This window comes from Apodemus sylvaticus, chromosome 12 (assembly GCF_947179515.1).
Source record: "Apodemus sylvaticus chromosome 12, mApoSyl1.1, whole genome shotgun sequence".
NCBI lineage: Eukaryota > Metazoa > Chordata > Mammalia > Rodentia > Muridae > Apodemus > Apodemus sylvaticus.
In genome coordinates, this window is record NC_067483.1 from 77001800 (window position 1) to 77017305 (window position 15506).

General features: G+C 42.9%; 1 protein-coding gene across 2 annotated transcripts; it reads right to left on the minus strand.

Moving 5' to 3' along the window:
- Window positions 1–6625: 6625 nt before the first annotated feature.
- Rgs4 (regulator of G protein signaling 4) lies at window positions 6626–12654 on the minus strand. Of its 2 annotated transcripts, XM_052200910.1 has the most exons (5): window positions 12505–12654; window positions 10158–10262; window positions 9625–9686; window positions 9321–9487; window positions 6626–8889 (listed from the first exon to the last, which is right to left on the minus strand). In XM_052200910.1, exons 1-5 carry the CDS (start codon window positions 12546–12548, stop codon window positions 8650–8652), a joined length of 618 nt encoding a protein of 205 aa, XP_052056870.1. In that variant the 5' UTR covers window positions 12549–12654; the 3' UTR covers window positions 6626–8649. The 2 variants fall into 2 exon arrangements, with proteins under 2 accessions (XP_052056870.1, XP_052056871.1); XM_052200911.1 differs by lacking the exon at window positions 9321–9487 and having other exon boundaries at window positions 8724–8889.
- Between the last annotated feature and the right edge of the window lie 2852 nt (window positions 12655–15506).

Genomic DNA, 15506 nt, shown 5'->3' on the forward strand with positions numbered 1-15506 from the left:
CAGCCATTTAAAGTTCTTCAGGTGAAAATTCTTTGTTTAGCTCTGTATCCCATTTTTTAATAGAGTTTTTTTTGGCTTTCTGGGAGTCTAACATCTTGAGTTCTTTGTATATATTGGATATGAAGGCTAGTAAGTTAACATCACATAAAATTACCTCAGGTGATAGTAGGCCCTTAGTGAAGAGCCATGTGAGGTGGTTACTGAAGACTGCAATTCAAGGGCAGGGAAAGTTGGAGCTTTTATGAGCTAAAGATTTAGGATCTCGAAATAATTTTAATTTCAAGTCTAATTGCTGGTAGTGAGATTTTTGAGCAAAGACCTCAACCTCATTCAAGTCTTGATAGATTCATGGGATAGAATATTGGAAGAATTGGATGGGCTAACATGTAGAGGGTATAGTCTCAGGGCTAGGTTTAATGACAATACTAACAAATGGAGCATATTAATACCTTTAAAAATATAGCCAAAGATTTCTTTTCAATAATTTCTTCATTTTCCTTTATTTTCCATGGATCTTTCTATTTATACTTAAAATTGCCCATGTACTTCACACTTCTCAGAGGATTTTATTATTTAAAAAAAAGCAGTGCTCAAACCTATTCTCAGCACTCATTTTTACTGCTGAGATCACAGAGTATCCATGCTATTTTCTTAATTATCAGTGAGCTGAAGACCCATAAATCAGGCAACAGAATTGGAGGCAGGTGTGGAGACTGCCTGACCTGCCATCGGTAATTATTCCATGGACTGAGTCCAAATGCTAATGGGATGATAAGAATTAGATAGGCAGCTAAGTAGCTAGCTATTACGGAAATGCCTGAACAGGTGTGATCTGGATTTAGTTCAGCATTAAAGGTCTTAAATATCATCGGAAATGGATGAATATCTTGCGTGGATTAAAAATGGGGATGTGAAGGAAACGGGGTATAAGAAGAGACAAGTCTGTGGCTGGCAGCTCAGCAGAAACAGAAGAAATGCACAAAAGTGGGAATGTAACTGTAATACAAAGAGCAGAAGAGACTTTCAGAGGAAAACATTTTGAGAGAAAAGAAACAGCCTATATATATACATATATATGTATATATATATATGTGTGTGTGTATATATATATATATATATATATATATACATCTATACATATGCATACACACACACACACACACACACACACACACAGAGAACTCCATGCTTGTCTGAGATATACTTGATCTGTGGGGCCATGCTGTCATATTGTCTTGAGCAAGTATTTGCCTCTCTGTGCATCAGATTCTCTTCTATGAAAGCAAGGTGATGGATTTTTACAGTCTCTTCATCATGGTGGTGATACGCATTAAAAGAATTAGAGCAGATAAAGTGCTAATAATACAAAATAAATGATGAATGCCAGTGAATCCGCTGCAGATGTCAATGAAGGGATGGTGCATGCTGGAGGACTGGATCAGAATATATTTTTACATATGTAAATTTACATATGTAAAGATTACACATGTAAAATAATATAGGAACACATGACTTTTTATAAATTCTTTTTTCTGTAATGGATCCAGCAATGTCTTTCCTGCTATATCTCATTTCCAGCCTCCATCACAAGGCTGGGAAAAACATCCTTGTGTTTCTCAGGAAATGATAGGAATTCAGCAGACTTCGGGAAGATTCCATCACATCAATACTCAGGAAACAGTAAGCACCCAGGGAAGTGGGAGGAGCCAGATGGACTGCTTCCTCCTTTCATCCAGAAATATGTAAACTGATGTTAGTCACTCTGTCAGCAGTCATCTATCAAGTGTAAGGCTTGTGACCTGGTGCAGACATTCTTAAATCAATGAAACATACTCCGTGACTTTGAGAACTTGGCAGTATAGTTTGGAAGACAAAAACCAGATTGCTGAACAATGTTCTGGGAAGAAAAGCCTGCTGAGCAGTCAGGCAATGCCACTGAAACTGGGAGGCAGTTTCTCAATGGGGATAAGTCTGAATTTAATGCTGAATTTAAAATGAGTGTAGGCATTAATTAAATGAAGGAGATGCACTAATTAGAAAATGGCAGCAACAACTTATTGTGTCCCACTTCAGAAATTGTCCATCTTCACAGCAGAATCAAAGAGAGACTTGTAGAAGACCAGAAATCTTGACAGATTTCAATGTCATTTGATCTAGACTACCAGCCAGGAGAGTTTGAAGCACTGTAACTCTTCAGGAAGAGGTAGACCAAAAGCAGACCTAAGAACACAGTGTCAGCTCTTTGAGATGAATTGGAAGTTCCCCAACTGGTGGTAGAGAGGCCCGTAGACAGGTTAAGTCAACGGCCTAGGCCATGCTCTCTCTAAGGCCCTAGGTGAAGTGCATCCCTGCTGGAGGAAAAGTTTTGCGGCTCCATCTAGAGAAACATTACACAGCTAGATGTCTGTTGAAGGTGTTGAAATTTCCAGATGGAATGACTGTGTGTAAGCTCGGGTCATTGCTAAGGTTGGATATAGTTGAAAGAAACATTTGAGCTAGCATTTGCCAACATTCCTGACAATTTTCCTCTGTGACAACAACAACCAAAAAACATTATCACAAAGGCCAGGTCGTCTGTTGGGGAAAAGAGGACAAAGCAGATGGTAGAGGCAGTGATGGGAGACTCAATACGTGTCTTGTCTTCAGTAAGACTTTAGCTCCTTTCCCACAGCTCATTATCCTCACAGAGACCTTGGGGGGATATGCTGTCCCAGGAGTTCATCACAGAGACCTTGGGGGGATATGCTGTCCTGGGAGACGACAGCTACTGAAACCCCAAACGAGTTGCTGGATAATCTGGGAATCTTACAAATACTCCACAGAGGGAAGAAAATAGCCTCCTTTATTTCAGCAGCAATGAACCCAAAGTCAGTTTTGCAGAACCCTGGGAGGCCACCGCTCTCTGGTTCCCACGGTCTAGCTCACCAGTTTGCACACACTGTTGCCTTGACTGAACTCGTGGAGGAGTGGGAACAAGGACCTTTCACCTACTGGTTTCCTCCCAGAGGAGAGGCAGGAACGTGAGGAGGACCACGGGCTAATTCCTACCGGCTGAATGACTTTGTTTTATTATGTAATGGACCCCACCCCACCCAGTCACAGGAAGTTCAAACCAGAGAGTTTAGGGTACCTTTTATCATTTCAATCTTTATTTTATGTATTTTTCTATTTACTGCTCTGGGAATGGTACCAAACCTGGCAAGTTTAGGGTATGAAAAGGGACCAGAAAAGTGACACTTACAGAGAAGCTGTCCTTAGCATCTAATGCTTGCTTTCAAAATGCACTTTTGACAAGCTCTAGGGAGAATTCCCACTTGCCCCACCTCAGGCAAGATGTGGGAAACCATAGCAGCTGCTCAGTGCTCCAGCAAGCACACGCCCTGAAAATGATGGGTGCTTAGCATCTTCTGTCTCGTGGCAGCCACCTTTGAGTCCATCTCCGTTTCCTCTTCTATCCCTCCATTCCCTTAGTGTGGTGTTTTTCTTCCACCTTTCCTTCTTTGCTTCATTTGTCTTATCCATTGACCGCTTCTCTCCATCTTTCACTTCCTCCTGTGTCTCTTCCTGTACTTCTTATGGCCTCTCTTTTCTCTTTCCCTCTGCCCTTTCCTCTTTCTCAGCTAGAGTAACGAGACATGTGAGCTTTGGATAGGGAATGCTGGATTTGACTCAAGCTCTGCCACTTTTCTTGGTATATGCTACTCAGAACTTTCCTGAATCCAAGTTTTCCCATCTGCAATGGAAAGACAATAGTATGATCTTACTCCAGGATTGAACAAGAGAATGTAAAGCATTTGGCATCGACTTGCCCTGTAGAATTTATGATGTGCATGTAGGTTGAGGCCATTAACCTTTAGGCTTCCTATAGAAACTTATCCTTGCTCCAGGCATTATTTATCTTTATCGGTCATAGAACAGCCTTTCACATTGGCTCTCTATCACAGTCTAAAATATTGTATTCAAAAGTTAAAAGATTACTAAGCCACCTCACCAAATTTTCCCATGTTCTAGCAAAAAGGAAAAATGCAAGTAATTTCCTTTGTCATGCTATTTCTATTTCTATGTTCCATCTTAGGTGTAAAAGAAGCAAAACAATATGGACGAAGGTAACAGGTCATTTAACTGATCATCTTGTGCTTCAGGACCTTAGCAGATGCCTGGTTTAAATTCAGCCTCTGAATGGGATGACCAGGGCTCCCCAGAAGCTACACTGCCAGCTTATGCAGCTGGCCGGTCACATCAGTGAGTGGACCGGGCTCGGAATTTGCCAGCATAATTTCTTTTTTCCCACGTGTTTAGCCTAGATGGAAGTATAACTGGTTTTCCCTTGATAATCGTTCTTTTTTCTTTGTATCTTTTCTTTCTTCTTCCCCATTTCTCTTCCCTTATCTTTTGGTCATCTACTTAAAATTTAAAATCTCCGAAATTGGTGACAAGCATATTCAGAATACAACTCGAGGCACACTGGGGAGAATCCCCCAGCAAAGTCTACTTTCTGTTTTTAGACGGTCATTGAGATGAACGAGGCATCTTAATCTCCACATCAGAGCCTCTTTTCCCAATGCCCCCCACCCCCGACCCCACTACACACACACACACACACACACACACACACACACACACACAAAGTAACAGCAATAGCATAGGGTCATGGTTAAAAGAATAATCTTAATATTAATCTAAGTGGTAGTGCTGTGCTGGAATAGCCAGGAATCCATGCACTATAACTACCAACACTCTTCTGTCTTGTGCCTGCACCTTCTGGAATGTATAGGCTGGGAAACTGCCAGAAAAGGAGCCATGGAGAATATGCTTTGGTTCCACTCTTGATCCATATGACTACAAGTGATACCTCAGGGCCAGTACATGAGAAGGAGCAGAGGGTCTCCATCCATGCTTGGAGAGGTGGGGGTGCAAACATCGTGTGTAAATGATTATGAGGAATTTAGGTTCCTTCGTGTATTTTCCTAAGTAAAGGATTCAAGGCTTTGGCCAGATTTTAAAAAGCATCAGTGCTTGAAAAAAATGCCTGCAATCACCTATGCCTACTGCCTTGCGAACATGACCTTTAAAGCAGGAAACAAGCAAACAGGAAACGGGGCTCATAGGACATGATACAGCCCCAATTTCAGATATGAGCATTCTGTTACTTCTTTTTCAGAAATTCTCAAAGTGCAAAGATGGCACTGAGCAGCTGCGGCAGAAAGCTCTCTCCTAGGCCCCCCAGGTACCTCAGCCTCCTCAGCGTCTCCACAGCCTTTCTCACTCTGGCAGGTAATTGAAAGTAGACAGCTATTATAAATAGGGCTGCTATGAACAGAGTGGAGCATATATCCTTATCACATATTTATAATTGCCAGATGCTGGAAAGAACCCAGGTATCCCTCAACAGAAGAGTGGATGCAAAAAATGTGGTATATATACACAATGGAGTACTATTCAGCCATTAGAAACAATGAATTCATGAAATTCTTAGGCAAATGGATGGAGCTGGAGAACATCATACTAAGTGAGGTAACCCAGTCTCAAAAGATCAATCATGGTATGAACTCACTAATAAGTGGATATTAGCCTAGAAAATTGGAATACCCAAAACATAATCCACACATCAAATGAGGTACAAGAAGAACGGAGGAGTGGCCCCTGGTTATGGAAAGACTCAGTGTAGCAGTATAAGGCAAAACCAGAACAGGGAAGTGGGAAGGGGTGGGTGGGAGAACAGGGGAAGGGAAGGGGGCTTATGTGACTTTCAGGGAGTGGGGGGCCAGAAAAGGGGAAATCATTTGAAATGAAAATAAAAAATATATCGAATAAAAAAAAAAACTAGACAACAAATTAGAAAAAAAAAAAAAGAAAGTAGACAGCTGCTTGGAAGGGGGACCCTACCCTTACAATCCTAGTAAATACAGAAAAGAAAAGTTGTGCCAGTCACCCTAAGACTTGGGAAGTCGAAACAGGAGGATTGCCATGAGTTTGAGCTCAAACTATAGTCTTCACAGTTAAGTTACAAGCCAGTGGACTACAGACTGAGTGAGACCCCCATTTATTGTTGCTGGTGGTTTGGCTTGATTTCTTTTGGTTTATTTTGATATTTTGGGGTTTGGGGGGTATTGTTTTGTTTTGTTTTGTTTTGCTGGGTCTTTTTTTAGTTTTAGGGACTTTTCTTCCCGCCCAATCCCAATTGAAGACCTGCAGAGCACTAAATCTGCCTAGTCTTCAAACCTAGAGCAGCCTTGGGCCTGTGAGCAGAAGCAGGCAGAACAGTGAAAGGGGCCAAAGCCTAAACAACACAGCTTCCACTTTCCTTCCTAGAGTTGGCATGGGGAGGGATAAAGACTCTGTGTGAGTCATTTTCTAAAGGCATTCTGTGCCCTGCTGTTCCTCGCAGCATGCCTCTCTGGAGCATTAATGTGTTTCCAAGCAGACTGTTGTGTAGGAAGCATTTATTTACTGTCATCATTAAGACTGGTGTGTTTCATTGGAAGCATCAGCGTCGAGGCCTTTAAAGCACATGGCAGAAACAGGCATGCGTATGGAAGGAGCATTCCTTACAAGGAGCAGCAGCAGGCAGGCTCACCGTACCAAAGAGCGATGGAAATACAATTGAAAACACACTCAAGCTGTATTACATAAAATAATTTACTTCTCATTCGGAAGGACTCTCCAGACCTATATGCGAGACAGCAGTCTGGGAGTACAGGTACAATCTCAAAGTCATGATAATATTAGGGCAAGACCAATGAGTTATACAGACATGATCTGTGGACTTGTGTATAACAAAACAGGAGTTAGGAACACTGAAGGGGGAGCTCTGGGGACATTATAAGCAAGACTGCCAAGAGAGACAAGACAAGTACTGTTAGAAAACTAGTTTCTTCAATACGACGACGAGACTTGGATACACACTATTCCACTGTCTTCATTTTGCAGCCCAGTACACTGGCTTACTAGCCACAATGGTGCTCACACATGCAACTTAAACTGGAGCAAGCACTGCAGAGTTGCATGAGTATGTGTGTGCTCTCAAAGGCAGTGCTTTTAGAAGAATGAGAAGAAAATTACTTCTTGGGCATTCATTAGTGATTCACTTAATATCCTGTACCTCCATTTATAAAACAATACAATAATAAAAACATTGTACAAAACATCATAAATAACACAAATGAGAAATTTTCAAGTATTTTACATGCCTTGAAAAGCTCCAAATAGTAGTCCTACCAACTGATACCCTCTCCTCTCCTGTTCTCTTTTCTCTTTCTTTTTCCTTTCCCCTCTCCTTTCATTGGTCTCTGCTAGCCTTGGTGTTTGGGATGGGATAAACAAGCTCTTATCTCAAAGCAGAAAACCAAAAAGGGCTTTGCAGTTCATGAGAACTTACTTCCTCCTGATAAACCATAACCTTTCCCCCTGATGATGCTTTACAAATAGAAGAATGTAGCTTAGAACCACTGCAGGCAGCCACGGTTCTTCCTAAAGTGAGCAACCAACCCCACGGAACTGAGGAGGCTCATCTGACAAGCAACATTCTTGGGGGAGTAGGAAGAGAAGAGCACCTTATCAAGAGAGGAAAGAATTAAGATAATCTTTAGGTCCTCTGCCCTCACATAAGCAGTAGTCCGTGGTAGAGCTAGGCGACAAGGTCTGGACCACATTCCTTCATTCAGTTCAAGCATCCAGCTCCAGACCAACCCAGCTGCTAATCAGCATGCCCTGAGCACCCAGGCGAAGGAGGGAAGGCCATCACCATGGGCACAGGGACTTAAAAGTGCCAGCAGTGGTCACTGATGCAAGGCAGTTCAGCGTCAGTCAGACAGCAGATTTTTTCAGAGTGCTCACCCCTTAGTTTAGTGCTCAATGTGGAGACCAACAACAATTAAACACAAGGCCCTGACTATTCTCCATCAAGACCCGATAATTTTATAGAACTCATTTTCCACAAGTTAGCGTTCCTTTCTCAGCCTGCATGACAGTTAATTTAGTTTGCCCTGTTCAGACACGGTATGAAGGACCAGAAATCAGAACATGCATGAGAGCATGTGTACACACTCCAATTTGAGCACCTAGGATCTTTCCCAATTTTCCTTAAAGAAATGTGTGCGCATGTGTGAGTATATACATATATATGCATACATATTCATGCACATTTATACACATTGAAAACATAGATATAATATATACAGAATGTATATGCATATATTATATATATATTTAATGTATATACATATACATACACAAATATCACCTAAACATTGAGAGTCCGTAGGAAGTGCTGCTGGCCAACATTGCATGTGCATGTGTTGTCACATGAAGTGTACCAACTAACTAACTTGAGGTCAAACTGTTGAAAGGGGAGGCCTGCCAGCAATCTTTGAAAATCCAGACCTACAGAGCCATTATTTGGAAACTTGCTCACTTGATACCCTTAAGGAAACTTGGGAAAATTTAAAACGAATTGGGTCTTACCCCAATGAAAACCCCAACACCACAACTAAGGCTAGTTTTACACAGAAGTGACTCACACACCGGCAGGCAGCATGGACACTAGACTACAATGTGGATAAAGCATTGCTGCTTAATACAGATCAATATTTGGCCTCAGGTTTCCAGAGCATAGAGTCTTGGCCTATCTGCTCTCTGCATCTGTGAGAGTTAGGCACACTGAGGGACCAGGGAAGTGCAGTCTGCAGAACTCTTGGCTCCTTTTTGCTTTTCTGCCCCACAGCTGGAAGGATTGGTCAGGTCAAGATAGAATCGAGACTTGAGGAAGCGGCGGTACGAATCCTTTTCCATCAGGTTGAAAATCTTCCTCTGGGCTTCATCAAAACAGGTTATCGTGGGCTCTAACATGTTCCGGCTTGTCTCCTCTCTGGTGCAAGAATCCAGGTTTACCTAAAGTGCAAAGACCAAGGTTGCATTAGACCTAGAGGCCTGTTGAAGGGAGGAGGCTGCAGGCTTGTAATCAACAAGGAGAAGCTGGGACCCTTCCTTTACATTCCTCCCCAGAGTGAAACCCGGGACATTTGGGTTTGCCCTGGCATATGTGTATAAAAGGTCCACTCTGCCTCTAAGTGGAAAGAGAACTTTCTTTTCCTTTACTCTCTCATTGGGGAGATTTATGATTATATTTTTAAGGAGAGTCATTAAAATCATATAGTAACAAATAGCTTTTTTTCCTAATAGATTTACTTGAAATGTTGTCAAGATTATAATAGCCAGACCCATTGCTCCTTTAACTTGTAGATCTAAAGATCCCTGACCCTGAATGCCTGTCCTATGAATCCCCACTAAGATCTAGAAAGTTCTCTGCCATGGAAACATACCTCTTTTGTTGCTTGCACTGAGATGAACTCGTTATAGATCTTCTTGGCCTTGGGACTGAGTTTAGAAGGTGACTTGATTTTCTTGTACTCCTCACAGCTGATCCAGAAGTCAATGTTCTCCTCACTGTATTCTGACTTCAGGAAAGCTTTGAAAGCTGCCAGTCCACCTGTGACAGAGGACAAAGAGCCACAGTTAACAAGCTTGTCTCAAGCTGAGTAATGCTATCTTCAGTGTGTGTGTGTGTGTGTGTGTGTGTGTGTGTGTGTATTTATGTGATGAAAGAGAGAAAGTATGGTTACTTACATTCATGGTGAATCAGATTTTCCAGGGATTCAGCCCATTTCTTGACTTCTTCTTGGCTCACCCTGGAGATATTACAGAAGAAAGAATGATTTAAATACATAGCATAGAATTTAAAAAAAAAAAACTAAGGCAACATGTGATATATTGTTTATTGGGATACGTTTTCATGAAATATATGGATACAAATTCTAATTATGATGGACATAAACTGGACTGTTGTCTATCTGCCTGTCTATCTTCCTCCACCCTCATGTGTGTGTGTGTGTGTGTGTGTGTGTGTGCGTATGTGTGTGTGTGTGTGATATAATATCTTTCTATAAATCTCAGGCTAGTCTTGAACTCACGGCCCTTCTAACCTTCCAAGTGATGAGATAACAATTGTGTACCCTCACCTTGAAATGGAGGCCATCTTGACCCAAATATGGCTCAGCTAAGGGCCTGTTTTCCCACCCACTCTTTACATAAAACATACAACTTCTCTACCATCAGACAGTTCACACTCAAGGGCTCTTCTATAAACCCATTTCTCTTACCTCTGGCAAGTTACTACTTTGTCCTTCTTGCTGTGTGAAGAACTGTGTTCACAGGAATCTGACTTCTGAAGCAGGAACCCCAGCCGATGTTTCATATCCTTTGCACTGCAAGGAAGAAGACAAAAAAAAATTAATATGAAAAACACATTTCCTTAAAAGAGAGACATGAGAGCTCTTAAGAGCCCATGGCTGCTGTGTGGATCAGAGGCAGTCTCTTTAGGGGAGTTGCAGTGGCTTGAACTCCCAGAAGCGATTCCTTTGTTTCTGCATATGACCTTTCCTACCTTTGGTGAAAGCGTATGAAGAACTGGCTGCTATTTTGAAATGTATGCAGTAACTGCAAAACATGATTCATTCTCCCTATAGGACACTTTCTGGAAGCCTGGTGCTATTTCTCAAGGTGGGCAATGGAAGCACTGCAGTAGAGTAGAAGTGAGTTCAGTCAGCCCTGAAAGTGGGAGCCAAGCAGTTCCCAAGGATGTGTGTGTGTGTGTGTGTGTGTGTGTGTGTGTGCAGAGAATAAGCTTTAGTGTGTTCAGAGAGAAGCAGGAAGAGTGAATGGTACACAGGCTCAGGCTGAAAGCTCAGTCTTCCCAGGCTTGTTTCTAGGCAACCTTCAGCTAAAGCTACAAACAACAAACAAACAAACAACCCCAAATGTAACTTACAGGGAGATGCACATTAAAAAGAGCATCTGAGACTTTGGGATAGGAGAAGGAAGACAGAGCCAAGGCTGAGGCAAGTAATTACTTAATTAGAGCAGTTTCCAGTTTCCAGCCACTACTTAACAAACAGGCAGTCAGGGTACCGCAGAGTTTCTGACTACTTGAACTTCCAGCTCAACTCTGTCGTTCTTACTTAATAGATTATTTTATGTTACTATTATCTCTTTTATTATACAAGCCAAGAAATGGCTTAAGAAGAATGGTGTTTCCAGAGCAACAGAGGATGAGATGCTCTGGCCTGGAAAGGTTGGCACAGAACGGCGCTTCGCAGCAGCACCTTACGATGGATTGACATGCTGGGAGCTTATCAGGGGATTTTCTCAGAATGTCTGAATCCCAGCGCTATTCTTGGGCTGTCCTTTAAGGTAGTGTTTCTCCATCTCCTGAGAGGCCATTTTCCTTTCTCTTTTTCCCCAGCTGGTGACTGGTGACAAAAATCCTCCCCAGTGACAGCAAGATAAAATCACCAGAGTTGGGACAGTCCTAAGGTGACGCTATGGATGCTTTGTGATCCAGCCCGAAGAGATATGACTTCCTGCCTCAGTGTGCTGCCTCTGCCTGTGCCCTAGGCAGCTACTAACTAGATGAAGGGGTATTTCCAAAGAGCTCGAAGTATGCTTGGCAAACATCTTGTAACACAACAGAAGCCGAAAAATAAAAACCAAAGTTACTTCAGAAGTCCCTGGAGACAGGTAACCTGGACATGGTCCTTCTTCTGCTGCCACCAACTGGGTGACCTTGATTAGATAAGACCCTCTGGAGACCCTGACACTTCTTAACCCTTTGAGAGCAGACTCAGGAACACACAAGCACTGTGCTTTTGGGGATTGTTTCCAAATTGAGAATTAATGTGATTTATATCTCCAAGGATGGTTAGGGAGATTTGGTAGACCCACAGATGACTGCTGACCTTTAATTTCAAGAGGAAATCATGTAATACATACTGACCTTGTGTTTTATTTTAACCCAACTACTATATAAGTACTCTGTGAAATCATTCATCTATACCCTTAAGAAAAGAACCCAAAGGCATACAAGTGCCTCTGAAACTTTAAGCTGGTATGTTACAAACTGTATATATTTCTCAACCACAACTCACTTCAACATCTGGAGGTGGGGCAGAGGGATAGGAAAGATGTAGTTTGGAAAGAATCTTTTGTTCTCATATTTGTTTCCAACTAAGGTACAGTAGAGGACCCTGAAGAATGCTACAGAAAGCATTCTGACAATGTTTCCAAACCTCCTCTGAGGCTTCTTCCCTCACACAAGAACTAGTTAGCCATGATTCTGGGTCCTCGGTAATGCGCAAACAGGGACATAATTATGGAAAGAATTCAGATGCATCCCCCAAACTTCCTATCACTCCGTAATCGAAACAGCCTAACTAAAGGTCACGGCTTAAAAGTCAGAACGAGTTTCAAAATTAAAGTCATGTGAGATACAACATACAGGAAGCAACATTTGAGGACTCTGTTCCCTAAGTCAATGTGTCTAGCTAGCCCTAGGGAGACGCTACCAGGGCTTCCTGGAGCATATAGCCAGAGAACTTCCTAAGCAAAGCATGCAACTCCCTGAAAGTCAATGCAAACTTTAGCCTGGCCAGTAACAGAAGCCAATCTTACCTCCTCAGGCAGGAAGCTGGCAGACCTGCAAGCCCTTTGCACATCTTGTTTAACTGTGGGATTCGGAGCGAGGAGAGAAAGGCAGCGGGAACAGCGGTAGTTTCTATTTTGAGCACAGTTGCTTCTGCTCTGCAAAGAAGCTGTCAGAATCCTCTGCGCCTCTGGCTCTCAAGCCTTGTGGGGTCTCTTTTATAGCGCAGCCACGCGCCCGGCAGCCAATCAGATGGCAGGTCTGCAGGCTCAGCTGCGCTGGGCCCTCTGCCTCTCCAGCACTCAGAAAGGGTGGGGAAGAAACAACTGACGCATCAAGGATGCAAATGGACCCAGCGGAGAGAAGCGTTCGCAAAGTAGGCATATAGAAAAAGAGGTTTTGCTTAACGTTTCTACCAACGTGTCAAGTTCTGCATTTGTAGGAAAGGAAATCCAGAATCCATGGTGCTGAAAAATATGGGAGTTATTCTTTGGCTTGTAAGATCGATGTCTAAGGAATTTGCCTCCCAGAAAGAAAGAAACCAGCAGAGGATCTTCATCTTATTTTGCATCTGGCTCTCAATACACATTTCTCTTTGGGTTAGAAATATATTCTGGGTAGTGTGAGGCAGAGTTGGTACTAAGATCGTGGTCTCTGGGCAGTGATTTGATGAAATAGCCCGCCTGATTGGTAGGCACAGAGAGATGTGGACGGCAGACGGCTATATGTCCGGCAGCATAGCAAAGCCAGCCCATGAAATATAATCCAGTATGTCTGTAATCAATTTGACTTTGAGACATTCCTAAATACGTTACTGAGCACAAAATTCAGCCCAGCTTTGGCGTTCTCTCCTGAAGAAGCTTGACTCCTGCAAAAGCCTAAACCAGCAGCTTAAGACCAGAACAGGGGGTGGCTGAACACATAAGACACCAATCCCAATTGCAGCTGAGTTTATATAATGCTGTCTTTATTATGAGAGAGACAGACACACAGACACACAGACACACACACATACAGAGAGAGAGAGAGAGGGAGAGGGAGGGAGAGGGAGGGAGAGGGAGGGAGAGGGAGGGAGAGGGAGAGAGAGGCAGGAGGGGGGAGGAGAAGGGGGAGGATGGAGAGGGGAGAGGGGAGGGGGGAGAGGGGAGGGGGAGGGGGAGGGGGGAGGGGGAGGGGAGATCCAGCAGGCAGAAAAGTGTAGTTTGCCTTGCATATTAACAGGCTGTGGGAACTGTGCGAGAGCAGTCATCCCTGCTGTGGCTTCTGAGCTTCTTTCCCATTCACTACCAGGGACCGGAATTCTTCAGGCTCATGAAAGTTCCTCACATCTTGTAATCATGGTTGGAATACCCAGATAGGCACTACAAAGGGACCGTGTTCACACTGGGGAGTTGTGACTGGAAGGCAGAGGTTTACTTCAGTGTCTGACCACAAAAGCTTTCATCTTAGAATCACACAGGTGCCTAGTCTTAATCCTGTGACCTGGAATTTACACACAAAGACAGTACCGCTTTTCAGTCTTTTGGGCTGAAAGCAAACAAAACCAGGTATCAAATAATTTTCACAAAGAAAGAAAGGTACCAATACCTTTTTTCAGAGATGACTTTCTCTCAGAAGTACCAAGAATATAGAAGGGAAAATAGAAACATGTAATGTTCTTCTGTGCTCTGGATGAGGAAGGCTGTTGCCCCAAACATCCACCCCTTTATCATACACATCTTCCTTGGCTAGCTGAGTATGCAGAGAGCAGAGGGATGTAAAAAGGGGGAATAGGTATGTCAGTATACGGAAAGTCCCCAGCTCTCTCCTGTAAAGACTAAAAAAACAACCTATTAAATCAGCCACTGAAACCCTCTCCCTGCTCTCTAATGTGAAACCTAGGAAAGATGACAGCTGACCTTGGTGGTGGAGTGGGAGGGATTACAGTGCAGGATGAAGTGAGAGACCTTGGACTAGAGGCGCAGGCAGAATTTGCATTAAAGGAGATCAACAGAAAGGGAGAGACTGTTACTCCACAGTGAACTGGAGTGCTCTTCGCTTTCCTGAGCCCCCAAGACAGGGATCACTCGGACAATCTGATTTTAGGAACATCACTGGACAGCTCAAAGTCATGTACTGATGCTTGAAAAAAAAATTCCAGAGTAAGAAGATTTTATCCTGGATCTAGAAGGAAAGAGGTGTGGCATCAGTTATAAATGAGCGAAATGGACTTTAAAAACCACTCAGTCTATACCCTCATTTCATTCAAAGATAAACAGAATTCCAGAGATGGAAGGACAAGTTTTCTGTTAACCAGACAGGATGCAGACCCAGGTATCTTGACACTGGGTTGTATAGACTGTCCTAGAGCTGTCCTGTCATTCAATATTCTTATCAAAGGAGATATGCTGGTGTACATAGAGATATTTCTAAATGGTAAAGTGCTTGGCAAATATTTTTTATTGTCAGAATATACATAGCAGATAATAAAGCTCAGTATTAATTAATTTCATACATTTCAGTCAAGGATCTCTCTCTGTCTCATTCTGTGTCTCTGTCTCCCTCTCTCCCTCTCTTTCTCTCTCTCTCTCTCTCTCTCTCTCTCTCTCTCTCTCTCTCTCTCTCTCTCTCTCTCTCTCTCTCTCTCCCTCTCCCTCTGTGTGTGTGTGTGTGTGTGTGCTTCTGCCTGGATTTCTGTTGTTCCGTGCAAGCAGGAGTTTCAGCAGACTGCCTGACTGCTTCCCCGAGGAAGCAATTCTTCAATTCTTTTTCTGTCCGAGCATATCACTCACTTCTTTGACTGTCCCTTGCTTTTCTAATGGCTCTAATACTTCCACAGATTATTTGAAATGCTTCTCATAAATTAGCTTAGGGTTTGTTGTTGTTGTTGTTGTTGTTGTTGAAACTATTCGACTTGCTGCTTGTGTTGAAGAAGCGAGACTGGCACATCATCATACCCTGACAATGGCCCGCCTCCCCTCTCTGATAGGCACAAATTATCAACTCCTATTATCTGACAGTTTGTCATTCCTGCATGATTCTTATGTGAATG

What these genes read in the sequence shown, in the direction of transcription:
- Rgs4 (XM_052200910.1), bottom strand. Translation starts at nt 12,548, where the DNA reads ATGTGCAAAGGGCTTGCAGGTCTGCCAGCTTCCTGCCTGAGGAG. An exon ending in CCAGCTTCCTGCCTGAGGAG is followed by an intron (nt 10,263 to 12,504) that starts GTAAGATTGGCT and finishes TCTTCCTTGCAG; the next exon opens with TGCAAAGGATATGAAACATC. An exon ending in AAATCTGATTCACCATGAAT is followed by an intron (nt 9,488 to 9,624) that starts GTAAGTAACCAT and finishes CCTCTGTCACAG; the next exon opens with GTGGACTGGCAGCTTTCAAA.